We start from the raw sequence: 17,363 nt of genomic DNA on the forward strand, positions 1-17,363 counted from the left end.
CCACTTTTGGATGCACATTTTATGACGGCCAAAGTGTAATTCAGGTGTAAATCTGAAAATCTGGGTAGAAACCACAAGTTCCTGCACCCCTCAGGAGCTGGGCTCCACCTTCCCAAATGCAGGGGCTGAAATACTTCATCAAGGGACATCCCAGAGGAGCAAGGGACAGCCGAGATCCTCAGCTGGGACCCTTGGGGCTGTTTGGCCTCTCCAGAGGTTTTGCTCCCAAATGAGGCAGGAGCAGGAGAGGGCCAGGTCCAGAAAAACAAAGACAGGCATCCCATCCCCTTCCAGCCCCCAGGTCCAGAAAAACAAAGACAGGCATCCCATCCCCTTCCAGCCCCCTGGAAGGGTCCATCCCCCCGGACACGACCAATCCCCAATCCCCAGTCGTCAATCCCCAATCCCCAGTCCCCAACCCTCAGTCCCCAGTCCCTACCCCGGGCTGGCGCAGTGGGCTCAGCGCTAGGACCCCAGCAGATGGCAGCAGGGCTTCAGGATGAGCTCCTATGGCTGGTTCCTTTCCTGAGTTTCCTCTTTCCCCTGCTTGCTTTAAATAAAAGTAAACACCCCGTGCAAACCCACTGCAGATGTAACTTGGGATAAGCTGGACTGGGAGAGGGACATTTGCCCTGCCCCTTACCCGGGTGACAAACTCTGTGCAGGCGCCTGAATGTTGTGCCCGCATCAGCCGTGAGGAGAAAATGGGGTTTGTGGACATAAATGAGAAAAATGGGACAAAGATCTGACCCAACCCGAGCAAAAGAGGCTGGAAGCAGGACAGAGACGGGCTGGAGCAGCCCATCCTCAGCCCTCCTTTGGGGACATCAGAGTGGGCACAAGGGCACCAGATCGGCACAGGTAGTTCTGAGTGAGGACTACATCAAATCCAGGACTCCTCCGGGCAGGAGGCATCCCCAGATCCATAGTCCCTTAAACCTCAATCCATTTTGCACCATTCCCAGTGGCCAGTTTCATCATGACGCTTTAATTTACAGTTAGAGTGAAGCCACTCCGATCTCAGCAAATCTTCCGAAGTGCCATCAGTGGGTCCAGGCTCAAATCTGCAAACTGGCGTGTTTAGAGCAGATTACAAACTCAACCCGCTGGTCGTGTCACAGGTACCTCCAGGTCTGAGGCACTGCCATTTTCTGTGCATTTGGGTGCCACGAGAACAGCTCACACCCCGCATTAACCCTCGCAGCGGCGACATTTTAATACTTCTGTCACCACGTAATTAACATTAATTAAGGTGCCACCAAATGACCAAGGCACCTGTGCGAGGGGGCAGCGCTGTGGGCAGCGAGGTCCTGGAGCAGCGTTTGATGGATGTGAGGTGTTTGCAGCTGGAATTTCGAGGGGCAGCGTCCACCTGTATCCAGCGGGGTGCCCGGGACGGGCAGGATCTGGAGATGAGGATCCAGAGGAATCCAAAGCAGGCTCTGTGATGGGAGAATGGGTCTGCTTTTCTCTAGCAAAAGATGAACAGTGAAAAACAGCAGGGGGTTACTGGAGCCATAGAGGGAGGGGACAGAAAAAAGAGCTTCACCTTCTCCTCCCCCTCGTTGCTGAGGCATCGGGAGCAGGGATGAGACCTGCAACCACCCCGGCTAAAGTTCGGAGCTGTCTTTCCTGCCACGCAAAGCAAAGAGCTTTACCAAGGGTGCGAGCATCATTCTCTGCTTAATGTCTGGGGAAACTGAGGCTGACCCGGAGGGGTCCATGCCCCTTCTCCCACCACCGCCTTAATCCCCTCCCCTTCGTGCTTCCATGCGCTCTCCTCCGGCATTCCCGGGGCTCGGGCACGCGGCGGGATCGGCTTCCAGGCAGGCGACGGTGCCGCTGAGCAGCAGTCGGCAGCGAGGAATTGGGCTGAGCAACCAAGCGCTGCCCAGCTGCTCCAGCGCCCCGAGGAGCCGCGGGGACCGGGGCGGTGTCCGGGGCCAGCGGGGCAGGGGGGGCCCAGCTCGGTTCGGGACGGTGCGGACCCCCCAGCACGCAGGGAAGGATGCGCAAGAAGAGCCGTGCCGGGCGATCGAGCTGTGCTCGCTCCGATCCACCCGTGCCCCCGGCCACGCCGATGAACGGCCCTGGCGACGGCTGGAAGGACGGACACAGCGCCGGGATAAAGCCGCGGAGCTCAGCCCAGCACCGGCACGGGTGACTCTGCTTGAACCCAGCCCTGGCATGGGGTGGCACGAGGGCTCTGTGTCCCGGGAGGGTTCCTCCTTTGGAGCTGTGGCCCCATCTCAAGTCCCGGCCGGGCTCCCAGGACGCCGCAGGGCCCGGCCGGAGCCGCTCCCGCCGCCTCTCCCCAAGCCCTCCATTAGAAGGTTAGAGCCACTCGAAGGCCACTTCATTCCCGCTTAATACATACTTAATTATAATTAGGTTAGGATGGCTGCCAAAAGGAGCCCGAACGCTGCGCAGCGCCCTGGGGAAGGTCCTGGAAAATTCGTCGTGACAGATGGCAGGGCTCTGCTCGGGGCTGCGCCAAGGCTCGCTCCCAGCACCCTCTTGGCGGCCTCCCGTGATTTTGGGGTGCCAGGAAGGCCCCAGCATCCACCGTGCCCTGTCTGATATCCAGAGGACACTTCCCTTAAGGAAAATACAAACCCAAAGCCTGGATGGGGCTGTTGCATGACCCCCTTTGCCCTGCCCCAGCCTTGCTGGCTCAATCCCTACAAGTCCTCCACTCCTTCTCTCAGGGAACAGGATACTTTCTGGAATATTTATTATTATTAATATTTCTAAACAAAGAAAGCAACAGAACGCTTCCTTCATCTTCAATGCTGAAACACAGCCTGGCCTGGGACTGCCCCAGTTGCAATTGGAGCTCGGTGCCACGAGCCCACTTGTCACAGCAGAGGGAATGCCAGAGAAGAGTTAATTATCTGGCAAAGGGAGTTACTGGGAGCTGGGAATCCAGAGGCTCTGTGATCCATGTTTCGATAATCCTGTTCCTTAGGTAGCTGAAATCCACCCAGCCCTGCCTGTCCTGGCCCCAGCCTCTGCCACACTTCCTCCCTCTCCCCTGGAAGCCCAGCCCAGGTCCCACCTTTACCTTACATCTGCTTAAGGAGAGCGAATTCCTTTTCACAGGGCAGGAGCATTCCTTCTAGCATCAGGTCTTCAGCTCCACGACTTTCCACAGTTCCCGTACAAAACTGTGATCCCGGGTTCCCCTGAACAGTCTCTATCGAGACAGAAAATCTCTCCATGGGCCAGTTTCTTATGCTAGAGCCAAAAAACCCTCCTACATGGAGCGATACCAGTAGTGTTCACTGTGCCCAGAAACAATTCTGTAATGTAGGTGAGAAACTGTCTCTGCTCAATTTAATTATTTTAAAGGAATATTTGTTATTTTAAAGGACTGTGGTGCTCTGCTCACTGCACTGTCCCTGCCCTAGTACAGCTGGGGTTTCCTGTCCTGCCTGATCTCTCTTTGCCCTGGCCCTCTCCCTCTTTATTCCCTCAGCACCACAACTCTTGTGCTGGAATTGCTGCTCAGACTTTGCTAAAGCAGCTCGAGGCAGTGAGTGAAAGGATCGATTTTCTCTGAGTAATACTGGGCTCAGCTCAAAAGAAAAAGTCTTTGTTGTTATCTTCCTCCAGCAGGGCCCAAGTGTGGATGGTTCTCAGTCAAGGCTGGTTTTCTCCCAGAGGGGCAGCTCACAGTGCCCAGGACTCTCTAGAGCTGGTGTCAGGCAGTGCCAGGGGAGAATGAAGGCGCATCCTGAGTGGAGACATCAAACTCCTGTGCAAAATGCAGTGGGGTCAAAATGTGGGGTCAAAGCTGGGCACTTTGGGACAGGGATACTCACTCTGAGTCCCCAAAAGCCTTCATGGCACCTGGGCTGGGTGGTCTCTTATGCCTTGGTGGTGGGGATTTGTGAATAGCACTGGTGTCCCTCTGTCAGTCAGACCCACAAATACTGGATATAAAGAAAATAGTCCAGAGCAGTGGAATAGGAAGCCTGGAGTTGCTTCAGGTCCCCTGAGATCCGGGTGGGTGCTTTGATAATTTAAAAATAAGATCTGCAGAGTGGCACCAAAACCTCAGTGAAGTCTCTCTGAATTAAACATTCTACTGAATAAACTGGATGTCCCCATCCCCTCGTCTCCACACAGATCCCTAGGAATATTTATACAGAAATCTGCCTCCTCCAAACCCAAACCCACATCTGCCACACCTCAGCCTGGCAGCAGAGCTCTGCAGATCCCTGAAATTGGGGTTACAGAAACACGCAGGGCTATTCCCTCCATCAGTGCAGGGGGTCTTCTGCCAGGCCTCCATCAATTCAGTGCAGGGAGGTTTCTCCAGCTGTGCTGGGGCATTCCCAGTGGCCCGAGCTCCCAGTTCGGGTATTTCTTCCCCCTGGAGCTCAGAACATTGTTGTGAGGTCACCAAGTCCCTCTTGTCCCATCCTTGTAATGTATTGCTCAGAAAACTATTTTTGGTTTGGCAACAGCTTCCGAATGTAGGGTAGCCTTGTTTGGGGTGCAGCAGGAGCTGGGTTCTGGAGGGTCTGTGCGTGCTCCTGGACCCTCTTTTCCCTGGATGAACCCGGCAGCGTGTCCAGCACACGGCAGCATTTCCCAGCCCAAGCTGCCTTGTTTGTGTTGTTCCCCATCTGCACCCATCCAAACGAAGCCGTCTTTACTGTAGGGATGGACACAAATAAATTGAAGGGTTTGACAGCATTGCCATCCAGGAACGCCCGTGTTTTCCTGGGAATATCTGGGACCCGGAGTGCTGCAGCAGCTGAATCCACCTGCGAGTTCTCGGGAGTGCCTGAGCCGCTCTGGACAAGCCTGGCTCCTGTTCGGGCCAGTCGCGAGCTCTGCTGGCTGCTGGGTGTCCCGCAGCTCTGCTGAAAATAAATCAAATATTACTCACTGAGCTTCCGAGCCTGCCTGCCCCAAAGAAAACATTTTGCAAGAGAAAATATAGTATTCCGGAGGCTTATCTCGCTTGGTGGGAATTGTGGGTGTATAATTGAAAACGGAGTTGATCATTAGAGGTTCACATAGATGCTGAATAGCCCAGTGTTCAGTGGTCTCTGCCAGCCACGGCCAATTTACATTAAAGGCTTGATTCCTTCTCCAGCCCACTTCTCAGCCCCTGGGAAATCTCTTCGGTGTTTATTCCTCTTTTGCAAGGACTGTCTAGTGAGAGTGCATGTCTTGCCTGGCTCTGCTGTCGCTGCTGCCCAGGCTGAGCCGGGATGTTCCTCACTGACCGTGGGCATTTGCAGGGGATTCAGCAAATGAATCCCTGTATCCAACTCCCCCCAACCCAAACTGATAGGCTTGACCCGCCGTCCCCTAAACGGTCACTTTTTAATGTAAAATTCCTTCAATTTCCCTCCCCCCAACCCCCATGAATGAGAGGAGCCAGAGGTGTGGTCTCCCGGGAAATGAAGGGAAAACTAGATTAGGGGCCAAGGAGCTACAAAGCGATCGGGGAAATTACACTTGTTTGGGAGCAAAGCGTAAATATTAGAGCGACAATAATAACAATAACTGCCTGCCGGGAGCCACAGAGCGTTAGAGTGGAGGATTAAATGTCATGTGCAAATGTTGTCATCTGTACTGGCAGAAAGACATCAGTTCGGGACGAGCCAGCGGTGACTTCTTCCCTAATTCCCTTGGGTCCGGTCTTTCTCCCCTTTCTCCGCGGTGTTTCTGGGACCCTCCAAGCCAAGCAACGCGAACCAAGTTATGGATCAGCATCCCTGCACAATCACTCACCCTCCCCTTTCCCTCTCTCATCGCAAAGAAGCGACCGGCTGATCATTGTCGCATCCCCGAGCCGGCCCTCCGGAGCTGAAAGAATTCGGGAATGCCCCGGGTTTTCTGGGGCGGCTCAGATGAGGCAAAGGGGTTTGGGGGCAGCGGGGCTGCTCCTCGCAGCGCTCCGCACCGGCGCACAGGTGACGGAGAGTCCCTGTGCCGGGGAGCGCGGAGGTGATGGGGAGTGCCCGGAGGGGCCGCCGGACCCGTGAGCGGCACAAGAGGCCTCGGCTGCGGCTGCGGCCCCGGTTCAGCCCGGCCCGGAGCCCCGCGGTGCCCGGCAGCCCCGCCGGAGGTGAGAAATGCGGCAGCGGCGCATTCAGGGGTGATGCCGAAGCCGGGGCAGGGGATCCCGAGCAGGTCTCCTCGGCGTCTCCTCGGTGCCTCCGCCCGGCTCCGGCCGCCGCCGACCCCGCGTTTGCGGAGCGAAAGTTTGGGGGGTTTGAGGGGAGCAGCCCGGGCCGCCCGTCGTGCCCGTGTTTAAAAGATCACGGAGATATTTTCACACCTCAAACCGCCGCCCCCCCCTCTCCCCTTCAGCCCCCATCGCCTTGATTTAGCCCTTGGTAATTAATTTGGCATTTCAGAATAGCTACTGGGCTGGATAATGGCCTCATTCATCTCCCCAGCCTAATCTGAACAGAATCTGGAAGAAAAGCTTTCAGAAAGACAGAAACTGCCATTCGGCAACTGCTCAAAAGAACTGTCACTCCAGGGGAATAAATCGCTCCTGATTATTTCAACCCGGGTCTTCTCTGCTTTTCCAGCCGCTCCCGGTCCCGCCGGGGAACGGCCCCCCGAGAGCCGAGGAGGAGAAGAGCCGCTCGGGCTTTCCCCCTCCCTTCTCCAAGTCCGGGCGGTGCAGGGGGAGGTGGGCGAGGAGCAGCGCATTGTTCCGGGGAGGAGGACGAGCTCCGGCACCCGAAGCCATTTGACTTTTAAAACAGGCTCCGGGCGCCGGGGCCGCCTTTCCCGCTGCCCCCGGTGCGGCTGAAATAAAGCCCTTCCCGGTTATCCGTCCCCGGGGCTTCTCCCGGGCCAAACGCGAGGGAACGGGGTCGCTCCGCTCTGCCCCGGCCCGGCCCGGCCCGGCCCAGCCGCGCTCCTGGGCAGGGACCGGGGAACCGGAGATGCTCCGGTGCTGGTCCCAGCCCTGCTCCGTTCCCGGTGTAGGTACCGGAGATCCCGCTGATGCTCCGCTCCCGGTGTGGGCATCAGAGGTGCTCCGGTGCTGGTACCGGAGATGCTTCGGCGTCTCACGGGGCTGACTTCGGCAAGGATCCGTCCTCCCAGGTGGAGGACAGGGCTGGGGCTGGCTGGTTCCTCATGATAGGAAAAGCGAATCTGAAGCGGGGGGCGATTCGTGGAGGACACGGCCTGGTGGCCCGAGCACCCCCGCTTCCATCGTCCCGGGACTGCCCCAGGCCCCTGCCCCGGAGGAGCCCGGCAGACTCGGGCCCGGCCCCGGGCCCGGCGAACTGTGCCTCGGTCCCCGCGGAGCTGCTTACATGCATTTAATAGCTGGAGGGCGAGGTAATTAGAGGAGAAAGCCTCAGTAAATCACGTTAATGACCGCAAGAGCCATTACAAACCCCGGGGGTTGTGAAACACCGAATAAACCCAGCGAGAAGGGCAGGAGGGAGGCGAGAGCCGCAGCCCCGGGAAAGCCGGCGGGCAGCGCGGAGCCCCGCGCCCGGCAGCGCCGGGAGGTTGTTAAATTAACACCCTGCTAATGGGATTAGGCAGCACCTCGGTTTTGCGGGGGAGTTCCACGGGGGCCAGCTTTCCGTGGATTCACCCCAGTTTTTGCTGTGAGGCGGTGAAGAACCGTGAGGGCTTTGAGGGGCGGCCGGGAGACTTTCAGACACCTTCCCGGATTTTAAAGAAGCTTTGACATTTCAGCCCTGCCCTGCGCACTGGGGGCATTCCCGGGGCCGCGGCCGGGCCGGCGAGAGTGTCCAGGAGCGTCCGGAGCCAAACCCGCATCTTTCCCTGGAATAACGAGGGTCCCGGCAGCGGCACCTGCTGCGCCCCGAGCGGGCCCCGCGTGTCCCTCCCGGGCACAGGAGCCGTCCCCTTGTCCCTCCGCAGCCCCGGCACAGCTTGGACACGGTGGACAGGGAACCCGTGGTGACAGCTGGTCCCGGACACGCGTGGCCGAAGGAAAAGCGCCAGGCGAGTAAAGCGGGGGATCACAAAGACGAGCGGAGATGCTCATGGCAGGCACCTGGAGGGGTCTGTGGGCCCGAATTTGGGGCTCCGGGCTGGGAATTCCCATCCGCGATGTCCGCACAGCCGCGCCGGGCCCGCGCGCTGGGGCGAGTCCGCACGGGGCGGCGATGTCCCGGGGCCTCCCGCAGCCTCGTCCCGGCCTGGCCCCCACGGTCTGGGACAGCTTCGTCTAAATTACCCCCTCCCTCCTTGAGGTGCCCTACTAGAGCTGGACGGGAGCACACCCCTCATCCCAATTCTGCAAATAGGGCCGCGATTCAGGAGTGGGATTAAAACTTTCTCCGGGGCTAGGGTATCCCGGGACTGTCCGCGCGTGTCCTGGGTGTGCCGGGCTGCGGCCGAGTCCCTGGGTGGCTCGGGTGGGACCAGAGGGACCGGGACCCCCCCAGTCACGGGTCGGTCTCACCCCCATCGGCACACACCCCTCCTCTTCCTTCCAGAGGGCACCGGGAGCGGGACGGAGGGGCTGTTCCCCGGGGAAGAGTTAACAAATCCCGGGAGCGGCGGGGCTGGGGGGGCCGCTGGGGGTGTCCGGCGGGAGCGATGGGGGCAGGGAGGCTGCGGAGCCCCGCTGCCCTGCAGGGAAGGCGGTTGCATTGCCAAAGACACCCCGCTGGGCTAGCAGGCCCGGGAGCAGATTAATCAGGCACTAATTCAATTTACAACAACCACTTTTATTCAGCTCGGTGGCAAGGAATTCAAAGCGGGAAGAGGGGCGGGCGGAGAGGAGGGGGCGGAGGCCGGCCTGGGGCTCGCCGCTGCCCGGGCAGCCCCCGTCCCCTCGGGCCGCCCCGCCAGGCTCTCCGGGGAGGGGACCGCGCCGCCGTGCCAGGGCCCAGACGCTTGAGTGACACGGCGTGGGCAGCGCTCCGAGAGAGGGCACCTCCGTTGGAAAAATAAAAGTGCCCTTTTAATCAAAGAGGGAGGGAGGGAAGGGGGGCGAGCAGGGCGGCCGGGAGCCGAGGGAGGGAAACTCCGCTCCCTCCCGGGACCGTCTGTCCGGGATGCCGGTACCGTCCCCCCGGGCTGTGTCCCCGGCCGGGATCACAGCGGGAAGAGCGGAGCCGGAGTGGATCCGGGGAGAAGCGGCCGTCGGGGGCGGCCCCTCGGCACTGGGGGTCCGCTGGGAGGGTGGGAAGGGGAGCCCGGTGCCGGACAAGTGCCGCCCTTTAACCCCTTCCTCGCCTTAACGGGAGAGCCAGCAAACTGCAGAGCGAGGTGGGGGGGCGGCAAGAGGCGCCGCGCAGCCCCTTGTGCCCGGTCTGTCCCGAGGCTGGGATAGAGAGACTGCCCCTCTTCACCGAGATCAACCCCCTAAAACAACCTGCAGAGCGCCGCCAGGCCCAGTAGTTCCTGTGTAGTGATTTTCTCCCATTCAACATCCCCAGCACCGGGTTTTCTGTCCCAGGGACGAAGGCTGCGGGAGCCCACTCGGGCCGGTACCCCCACCGATCCAGCTGATCCGGTGGAGAGGGGCGGCCAGCAGGGACCAGGAGGGAGACGGCCCCATCATGATCCCCCCCGAGGTCCCCACAGGTGGGCGTGGGGCTCTTCCCGGCCGCTTCCTCCCGTTCCTGCTCCACGCCTACGGAGCATCCCCATCTGCAGGGCGCAGGAGGCCCCGGCTCCCCCAGCCCCGCTGGGGCACAGAGGCGCGGGCGGGAGGACAAGGGTCCTTGCCCGGCTCCTCGGGGCGGCTCGGAAGCCCCGCGGCAGAGCCGGCACCCATCACCGCGGTGTCGAGGCGGGCTCCGTCCCACTCCCATCCCCCCCCTCCGCCCCCTCCCCGAGGCCTGTGCGCGTCTCTGGCTGAGCCGCCAGTGGATGTCGTTGTTCTGTTCCTTGAGCGCGATGTCACTCCTTTAGCATGACCTCAAACGCGGCGGGGGCTGGGACCGCCAGTCATTCTCCGTGCGAGGGCCGGGGCGGGAGGCAGGCGGGACCCAGCCCCGCCGCCAGCCCCACTTTTGTGGTGCCGCCGCCGTCGCGGACTCCCCTTTCTCCGCGGGGCTGGCCGCGGGGCGGGCGATGCTCCGGGCTCCCTGAGCCGCCGCACCGCGTCCCCGGCCGAGGCGCCCCGCGGAGCGGCGCGCTCGAGCGGCGGCTCCCCGGTCTGCCCCGTGTCCCCCTCCCCGCTGTCCCCACGCCGCGCGGAGGTCGCGCAGGATGCCGCGGAGGGGAGCGGAGGCGCCGCTGGCCCTGCTGCTGGCGGCGGCGTGGCTGGCGCAGCCCCTGCGCGGCGGCTACCACGGCGTGAGCATGTTCGCCGTGCAGACCGCCCAGCCAGACCCCTGCTACGACGAGCACGGGCTGCCCCGCCGCTGCATCCCCGACTTCGTTAACTCGGCCTTCGGGAAGGAGGTGAAGGTGTCCAGCACCTGCGGGAAACCGCCGTCGCGGTACTGCGTGGTGACGGAGAAAGGCGAGGAGCAGGTCCGCACCTGCCACCTCTGCAACGCCTCCGACCCCAAGCGCGCCCACCCGCCCTCCTTCCTCACCGACCTCAACAACCCGCACAACCTGACCTGCTGGCAGTCCGACAGCTACGTCCAGTATCCCCACAACGTCACCCTCACCCTCTCCCTCGGCAAGAAATTCGAGGTGACCTACGTCAGCCTGCAGTTCTGCTCGCCGCGCCCCGAGTCCATGGCCATCCACAAGTCCATGGACTACGGCAAGACCTGGGTGCCTTTCCAGTTCTACTCCACGCAGTGCCGCAAGATGTACAACAAGCCGAGCCGCGCCGCCATCACGAAGCAGAACGAGCAGGAGGCGGTGTGCACCGACTCGCACACCGACGTGCGGCCCCTCTCCGGCGGCCTCATCGCCTTCAGCACCCTGGACGGCCGCCCCACCGCCCACGACTTCGACAACTCGCCCGTGCTGCAGGACTGGGTGACGGCCACCGACATCAGGGTGACCTTCAGCCGCCTGCACACCTTCGGCGACGAGAGCGAGGACGACTCCGAGCTGGCCCGCGACTCCTACTTCTACGCCGTGTCCGACTTGCAGGTCGGCGGGCGCTGCAAGTGCAACGGGCACGCGTCCCGCTGCGTCCGGGACCGCGACGACAGCTTGGTGTGCGACTGCAAGCACAACACGGCCGGCCCCGAGTGCGACCGCTGCAAGCCCTTCCACTACGACCGGCCCTGGCAGCGAGCGACGGCCCGGGAGGCCAACGAGTGTGTGGGTGAGTCCCGGCGGCGGGCGCGGACACTCCGGCACGGGCGGGGAGCAGAATGGGGACGGGGCGCGGAGGTCCCCGGAGAGGAGGTAAAGGGAGGGCAGAGCGAAGGAGCCGCGGGGGACGGCACCGAAAGGCACGGGGACATGAAGGGACGCGCCGAACAGAGCGGGGACTACCAGGGGCACGGGGAGCCGTTCGGAGATACTCAGGGAGATGGATAGGAGGAGGACGCTGAGGTGCCGGAGAGCGTAGGGATGGGGACGGGACACCGAGGGACCTCGAAGCGCGGAGCAGGGATGTGAAGGCACTCGGGAGCTCAGGGGATGGGACACTGAGACGCCCGGCAGCTCAAGGCAGGGAACACTGAGTTGCCCGGTAGCCCGCTGGCGACAACACCGAGGGACAGGCTAGGTGCAAAACAGCGGGCACGAGGAATCTGAGACCATCGAGCCGGGCACAGGAATCTGGGGCAAGGGGATGCCGAGAGCCGAGGAGAGGGGGACGGGGACACAGGAGGTACCCCGCGGCGCAGGATGGGCTTAGCGGGGTACTCTGATGGGCAGAGAAAGGGGAAGCTCGGAAACGCGAGGCAGGAAAAACCAAAGATCTCAGGAGAGGGGATAAGGGGCTTTCAGGATTCCGGGAAAACGCCGTTCGTGTCCGGGGAAGCGCGGAGGGGCCCCGGCTGGCTGGGCAGTGTCTCCCGTCCCGGACAGGTCCCGGCCGGGGGGCTCGCAGCCCGCGGCCCGGCTGCGGTCCGGAGATCCCGGAGCCCGCCAGCAATCCCGCTCTCTATCCCGGGACACGGGCTCAGAGCCGACGCAAAACCCAGAGGCTCCGCGTCCGGGAGGGACGGGGACGGACTCCGGCCCTTTCCGGAGAGGGAAGGAGGTAGGGAGCAGGGCAGGGAAGCCCGGCAAAGCCTACGGCTCCCGTCCCTGCCTCCTGAGGAGCTGCGGACGACCCTGTGAGGCGGCGGCGGGGACTTGAACGAGCCCCAGGAACGAATGAGAACAGGACAGCAGCCGGTTCGTTCCATCTCGAGCGAGAAACGCGTCGTGCTGGTTGTTCCCGGGCAGGGACAGAGTGTCCCTTGCCGCTGTCGGGGTGGATAAGGGTTAAGTGTTTCGGGAGTTCTTCCCCGTGAGTCCTCACACATCCCGCCGAATGTTCCCTCCGATCTTCCACCCCCGCTTCCCGGCGGGACCCCCGCGCGGTGCCGCTCCTCTCCTCGCTGTTTAGGGGGCCGCTGCTCAGCCGTGTGCCTGTGGGGACGCGGTCCCGGGGCTGGGATGCCCCGGACTGGGCTCGGCTCCCCGCGCAGGGACCTCCCGGCCCCGCTGAGCGCAGCCTCGGTCCGCCGCCCGCCGCCGCCTTGTTTACACGGAAAACACGGCCCCGTCTTCCAAAATATTTGCAGCTCCGACGATAGGAAAAAACCCTCGCCGAACGGCCGGGGTTAGCCGTCTTTTTTTTTCCCCTTTTTTTTTGTTTGTTTGTTTTCTTTCTCTTATTTTCATTTTTTATATTTTTCCCCGAATTACAATCAGATGTGTCTCTTGCAGAGAACGCAATTTCTTCGCCGATGTCTTCACCAGGGAGCCATAGCCAAGCCGGCATATCTGGCGGGGAGGGGGGCCCGCTCCCTCATCCCGGTGGAACCGGGACACACGCGGTGGCGGCTCCGGGGCGATGCTCGGCCCCGCCGTGGAGCGAGCCGCGGATCCCGTCGGGACGGGAGGTGCCGTGCCCCGGGGCAGAGCGGCGGGTGCCCCTCGGCTGTCGGGGTCAGCTCCGGGTTTGCTTTTCCGCCGTCCCCCGGGTCCCGCTGCCCGGCAGCGCTCGGGGACGGAGCTCCGCGTCTCGCTGACTTCCCAGCGCTGTCTCTTGTCCAGCAGCGAGGCCGGGGGACAGGAGGGGTCTGGCTGTCCCAACCTCAGCCCCGCTCCCTGCCTGCAGAGTCACCGCTGTCAGCGATGCCGTAAATTTTGGTGCGGTCCCGAGGTGCTATCGGCCCCCCGGTCTACTCTGCAGGATCCCCAGCTGCTCCTGAAAACTCTTCGGTTATTGAGCTGGCGCCGTGATCCTACCATCCTTCTCCCTTCCAATTTATTTCCAATAAAAGGGAAACAAGTTCCCAGATTCCAGTAAAATATGTCGCTTTACGCCAGGCTTTGCATTTCAGACCATGTGCAGTCCTAGCCGCGTCAGACTTCTGCAAACGAAAATCGCTGGTTTTTTCCTTTTCCACTGGCTTTGCTCGGAAGTGAATGTTTTGCAAGGATAAAGCTACCGTAAAACAATTTTCCGCAGCCCAGTCCTGCTGCTCCTTTCCTGGAGCTGCACCTATCAGTCTGTAAAACCAGCCACGGCCAAAAACCCGCGCTGCCCTGCCAAATCCGCACCGCCTGGAATAATCCCCCCAGATAAAGATCACAATAACCCCATTCAATCCCACCCGCTCGCTCATGACCATCGGCCCACCCTGGTTTCTCTCCCAAATCCTGAGAGAAAGTCAGGCCCCGGTCAGCGGGGGCTGCGGAGCCGCCTGTGCCGGGCAGGGGCAGGGGATGAGCGGGGAGCTGCTGCTGCCGCACGCTGGAGGCTCCTTCCAGTTCTGCAGAGGGGCTGAGCCGCCGTACTGAGGGAAAGGTGAATCAGCCAAATCAGCTGAATTTGCATCAAATAGCGGTAGGAGAACTGGTTGCATTTTTTTTTCACTGAATTTACTTTTTTCGTTTCTGGAAAGTCGTTGGGGGTTTTCTTTTTATTTTTATTTTTCTTTTCATCCAAAGAGAAAAATTACAGAATGTGTCTGCTTAGCTTAAAAATTTGGGTGTTTTCTTTGGTAAAACCATTTCTCCTGCCAAAACTGAATCTTTGTTCCTATTCATGCTTATTTAGGGCTGAAAAAGAAATGCTCTGGTGTTTCTGACAGAAAGTCAAAATTTCCCATGGGAACGGTTTTTGCCAGCCAGATCGATTTTTTCTTCATAGCTCCTTGCGAGATCCAGGCACTGCACATGGAAAGGACGGGGCTTGTCCTAAGGAGACGATCTCCAGAGATCTGCTCCTGCAGAGTTTTTCACAGCTTCAGGTTCCCATCAGCTTTACCTGGCAAGTAACTCATGCACGTAGAGCTTGGCCTTGCGGTCCGGCTTTGGCCGGGTGCCTGGGAGCCGGAGTGCTCCAGGGAGGACTCAGCTTGGAGAAGAGCTCGGAGGTCTGTTCTCCATCCTCCATCCCAGCGCCGCTGGGCTGGCTCTTTGCTCAGCACTGGTCCAGCCCAAGCCCCCTTCTCCAGCCCAGTTTGTCCTGATGCAGCTTCCAACTCCCCAGGAGAGGAGATTGCAGCTGGGAAAGGTCTGGAGTAAGGCACTGTCAGAGCTCAGCTGCTGGTGAGCTTATGTGGATACGGGGAAATGCAGACAGGGTCTGCGATCAGATTTAACATCACTAAAATACAACGGGCACCATTCCAAAATTTTTCCAGAACCACGATGTTATTTTTTAAGGTGCTGGGAATTAACGCAGACAAGCGCCCTCCCTTCAGTTTGCATAGAGCACCTTTGCCTTGGATAAAGCACTACTGGACAAGCCCAGGTTGCATCCCGACGACAGGCACTTGGAGAACTCCAGACTCCCTTCCCAGTGCCGGCTCTGGATCTTCACAGCCTTTCTCTCATGGAGCCAGGAGATGCTCCCTGCACCTGCACGTGTTCCTGAAGTCAGCGATGGCTGCAGGTGCTGGGCGCCGCTCGGATTTTGGCCCTCTGTGCTGCCTTGAGAGCGTTTAACAAACCCGGGAGCGAGCACAGGGGGAGAAAGGAAACACATTGTGTTCCCAGATAGGGGATTTGGCACGGGCAGCACAGGGAGCCTGGTGTTGGACAGGCTCTGCTCTGCTGCCGAAGGGTTCCCAGGCTGGGATGTGTCTCATGTCAGAGCAATTTCCGAGCAAGTTTCTTATTCAGCGGAAAGGAAACTTCACCTCAGACAAGGAGTTGACCAGGAACTCTGAGAGAAGCGCCCGCCAAACACTCCCAATGAAAAACTTCCTTCCAGTCAAGCCTGGGGCTTTATCACCTCCGTGGTGGTCCAGGGAGGCATTTGCAGGGCAGTGCTTGCTAAAATAGAAAACGGGGCCCCTCTACCCTCCTCACAACCAGGAAATCAATCCTCCCACCCAGCCAGCTCTTTTCGCTCTGCTCCCACAGAGAATTGGGAGGGATTTCATGCCAGAGAGTTCCTGGTGTCCCTTATTAAATTCAGGTGATCCCTTTCCTTTACCCTGCATTAATCACCTCCACCTCAAAAGCCTTCCCAGTTCTCATCCTGACTGTAACCATTTCTCCCAGGTTGGCACACTGGGATACTGGGGAGCCCCATGAGATGATTCCTTCCCATTCTCCTTGGCCTCCAAATGGAAGAAGGATTCAAGCTGGTGGTGACTTTAGCTCTGTCCCACTGGAGAGTCCCTGCAGGAATTGCTTGTGAGGCAGTACGTGTCTGCAGGGTCCAGGCAGAGCAGAGAGTGCCCGGGCCACCAGGGGCTGACAATGGCTCACAGAGGCTGAGGCAAATCCGACCAGGAAGGGCTGGGCTGGTGGGAGATGTCCTTTCTGTCTTCTCCTCTGCCGGGGTGGTTCCGGGCTTTACAGATGGTTTGTCCTGAGGGGGACAGAGGGACAGAGGTGCTGGCTGCAGCAGTGGCAAGGGGAGCGTGGGTGGGAGTGGCAGAGCTGGCAGGGACCTGGCCACACAGGGGCACATCCACTGCAGCCTCTGCCCCTTCAGTTCCATGCTGGGATGCCACGCAGACAGAGGGTTACAGTAGCTTTGCAAATCCCTCTTTGAGGGGAAAAGGGAGTCTGAGTGTCCCCATTTGCAGCCTGCTCATTGCCATGTCTGTTCCAGAGGGATGGGGAAGGTTGTAAGCATCCACCCCTTCTTGCTTGGAGGAACAGCCACATTCCCAACCCGAGCAGAGAGGCTCTGAGCAGGATCACCAAGCTGCCCCTGCAGGATCCCCGGGGTCCCACAGAAGATCCCCAGGGTGCCAGAGCAGGATCCCCACAGTGTAACATCCTTTGTCCATCCAAGGCAGGCGCTGGTGCCTGGATCTGGCAGCACAGCACGACTTTGCCTGTGGCTGCATCCAGCCAGGCTTCTCAGGTAGATTTTGGAGCTGCTCTGTGATGGTCCTGATGATAACAGGATTGCTCATAATTTCTGATGTCCAGGTTTGTCTTGGGCCTCAATTTCCTTATTTATAGAGAACAAAGCAGGGCTCTGTAAAATCCTTTGGATTTGGGTTGAGAAAGGCACGAAACATTATTGCAGCACCCTTGTACCCAGAAAACTACAACTTGGGGCAGCTTCACCAGCAACTGGAGCAGACCCTGTGAGAGCTGGGCTTCTCGTGGTTCCATGTACCATCTACAGAGCCACAGGTCCTTTCCAGCCCTTCCTGGTGCAGCTCCCAGCAGACTGTGCTGCATGGGGAAGCACACGAGCAGGGATAACTGTGTTGCTGAGCAGATAGGTGCTGTAGCCATAGAAATTTGGGCCCATGAGCTGCTCTGGCTCCCATTGAAGCCTCCCAAGGGAGCCTCGCATGGGCAGAGCTTTCTCACAGGCTTTTATTCTCAGGAAGCTTAAAGTTAAACTGATTTCCAACAGAAAGGTTTTTACACCAACAAACAAACAAACAAAAAAGCGCAGTTAAGGCTAAAACAAAACCAGGCTTGGCACTCCGGGTTGGACACTTGCCTTCCCTTGAGCTTGTCCACAGCTAATCTCTGCCCTCCTCTTTCTGGGCCAAATCATGTCATCCTTATTCAGCCTCCGCTGTCCTCGCCTTGCAAACTCCCTGTGTCTGCTCGGGGGGATGTGCTGCCTCTCCAGGGATGGAGCAAAAAGCACCCGAGGGCTCTGGAATTCCCACTGCCTGTAAAAGCACTCCCAGGATTCTGGAATTTCCATCTGGCCTGTGAGGTGGGAGCACTTGGGCACATGAATATGTCTCTATATTCTTAATTTATCTCCCCCTCATCCTCAGGGATGGGGATGGATTTTTGTGACCACAGAAGATTAATGCTTTTTTGGCCTTAGATCTCTCCTGCCTTCCTTTTGTGATACCCAGCTT

General features: G+C 59.8%; 1 protein-coding gene across 1 annotated transcript in view; it reads left to right on the forward strand.

Moving 5' to 3' along the window:
* The first annotated feature begins 10,194 nt into the window (after nt 1-10,194).
* NTN1 (netrin 1) overlaps nt 10,195-17,363 on the forward strand; it is an 83,035-nt gene continuing 75,866 nt past the window's right edge. The window contains exon 1 of the mRNA XM_062506302.1: nt 10,195-11,218. Coding sequence (XP_062362286.1) covers nt 10,195-11,218 — 1,024 coding nt within the window. The remainder of the gene's footprint in view (nt 11,219-17,363) is intronic.

Source organism: Cinclus cinclus, chromosome 20, assembly GCF_963662255.1.
Source record: "Cinclus cinclus chromosome 20, bCinCin1.1, whole genome shotgun sequence".
Taxonomy (NCBI): Eukaryota; Metazoa; Chordata; class Aves; order Passeriformes; family Cinclidae; genus Cinclus; species Cinclus cinclus.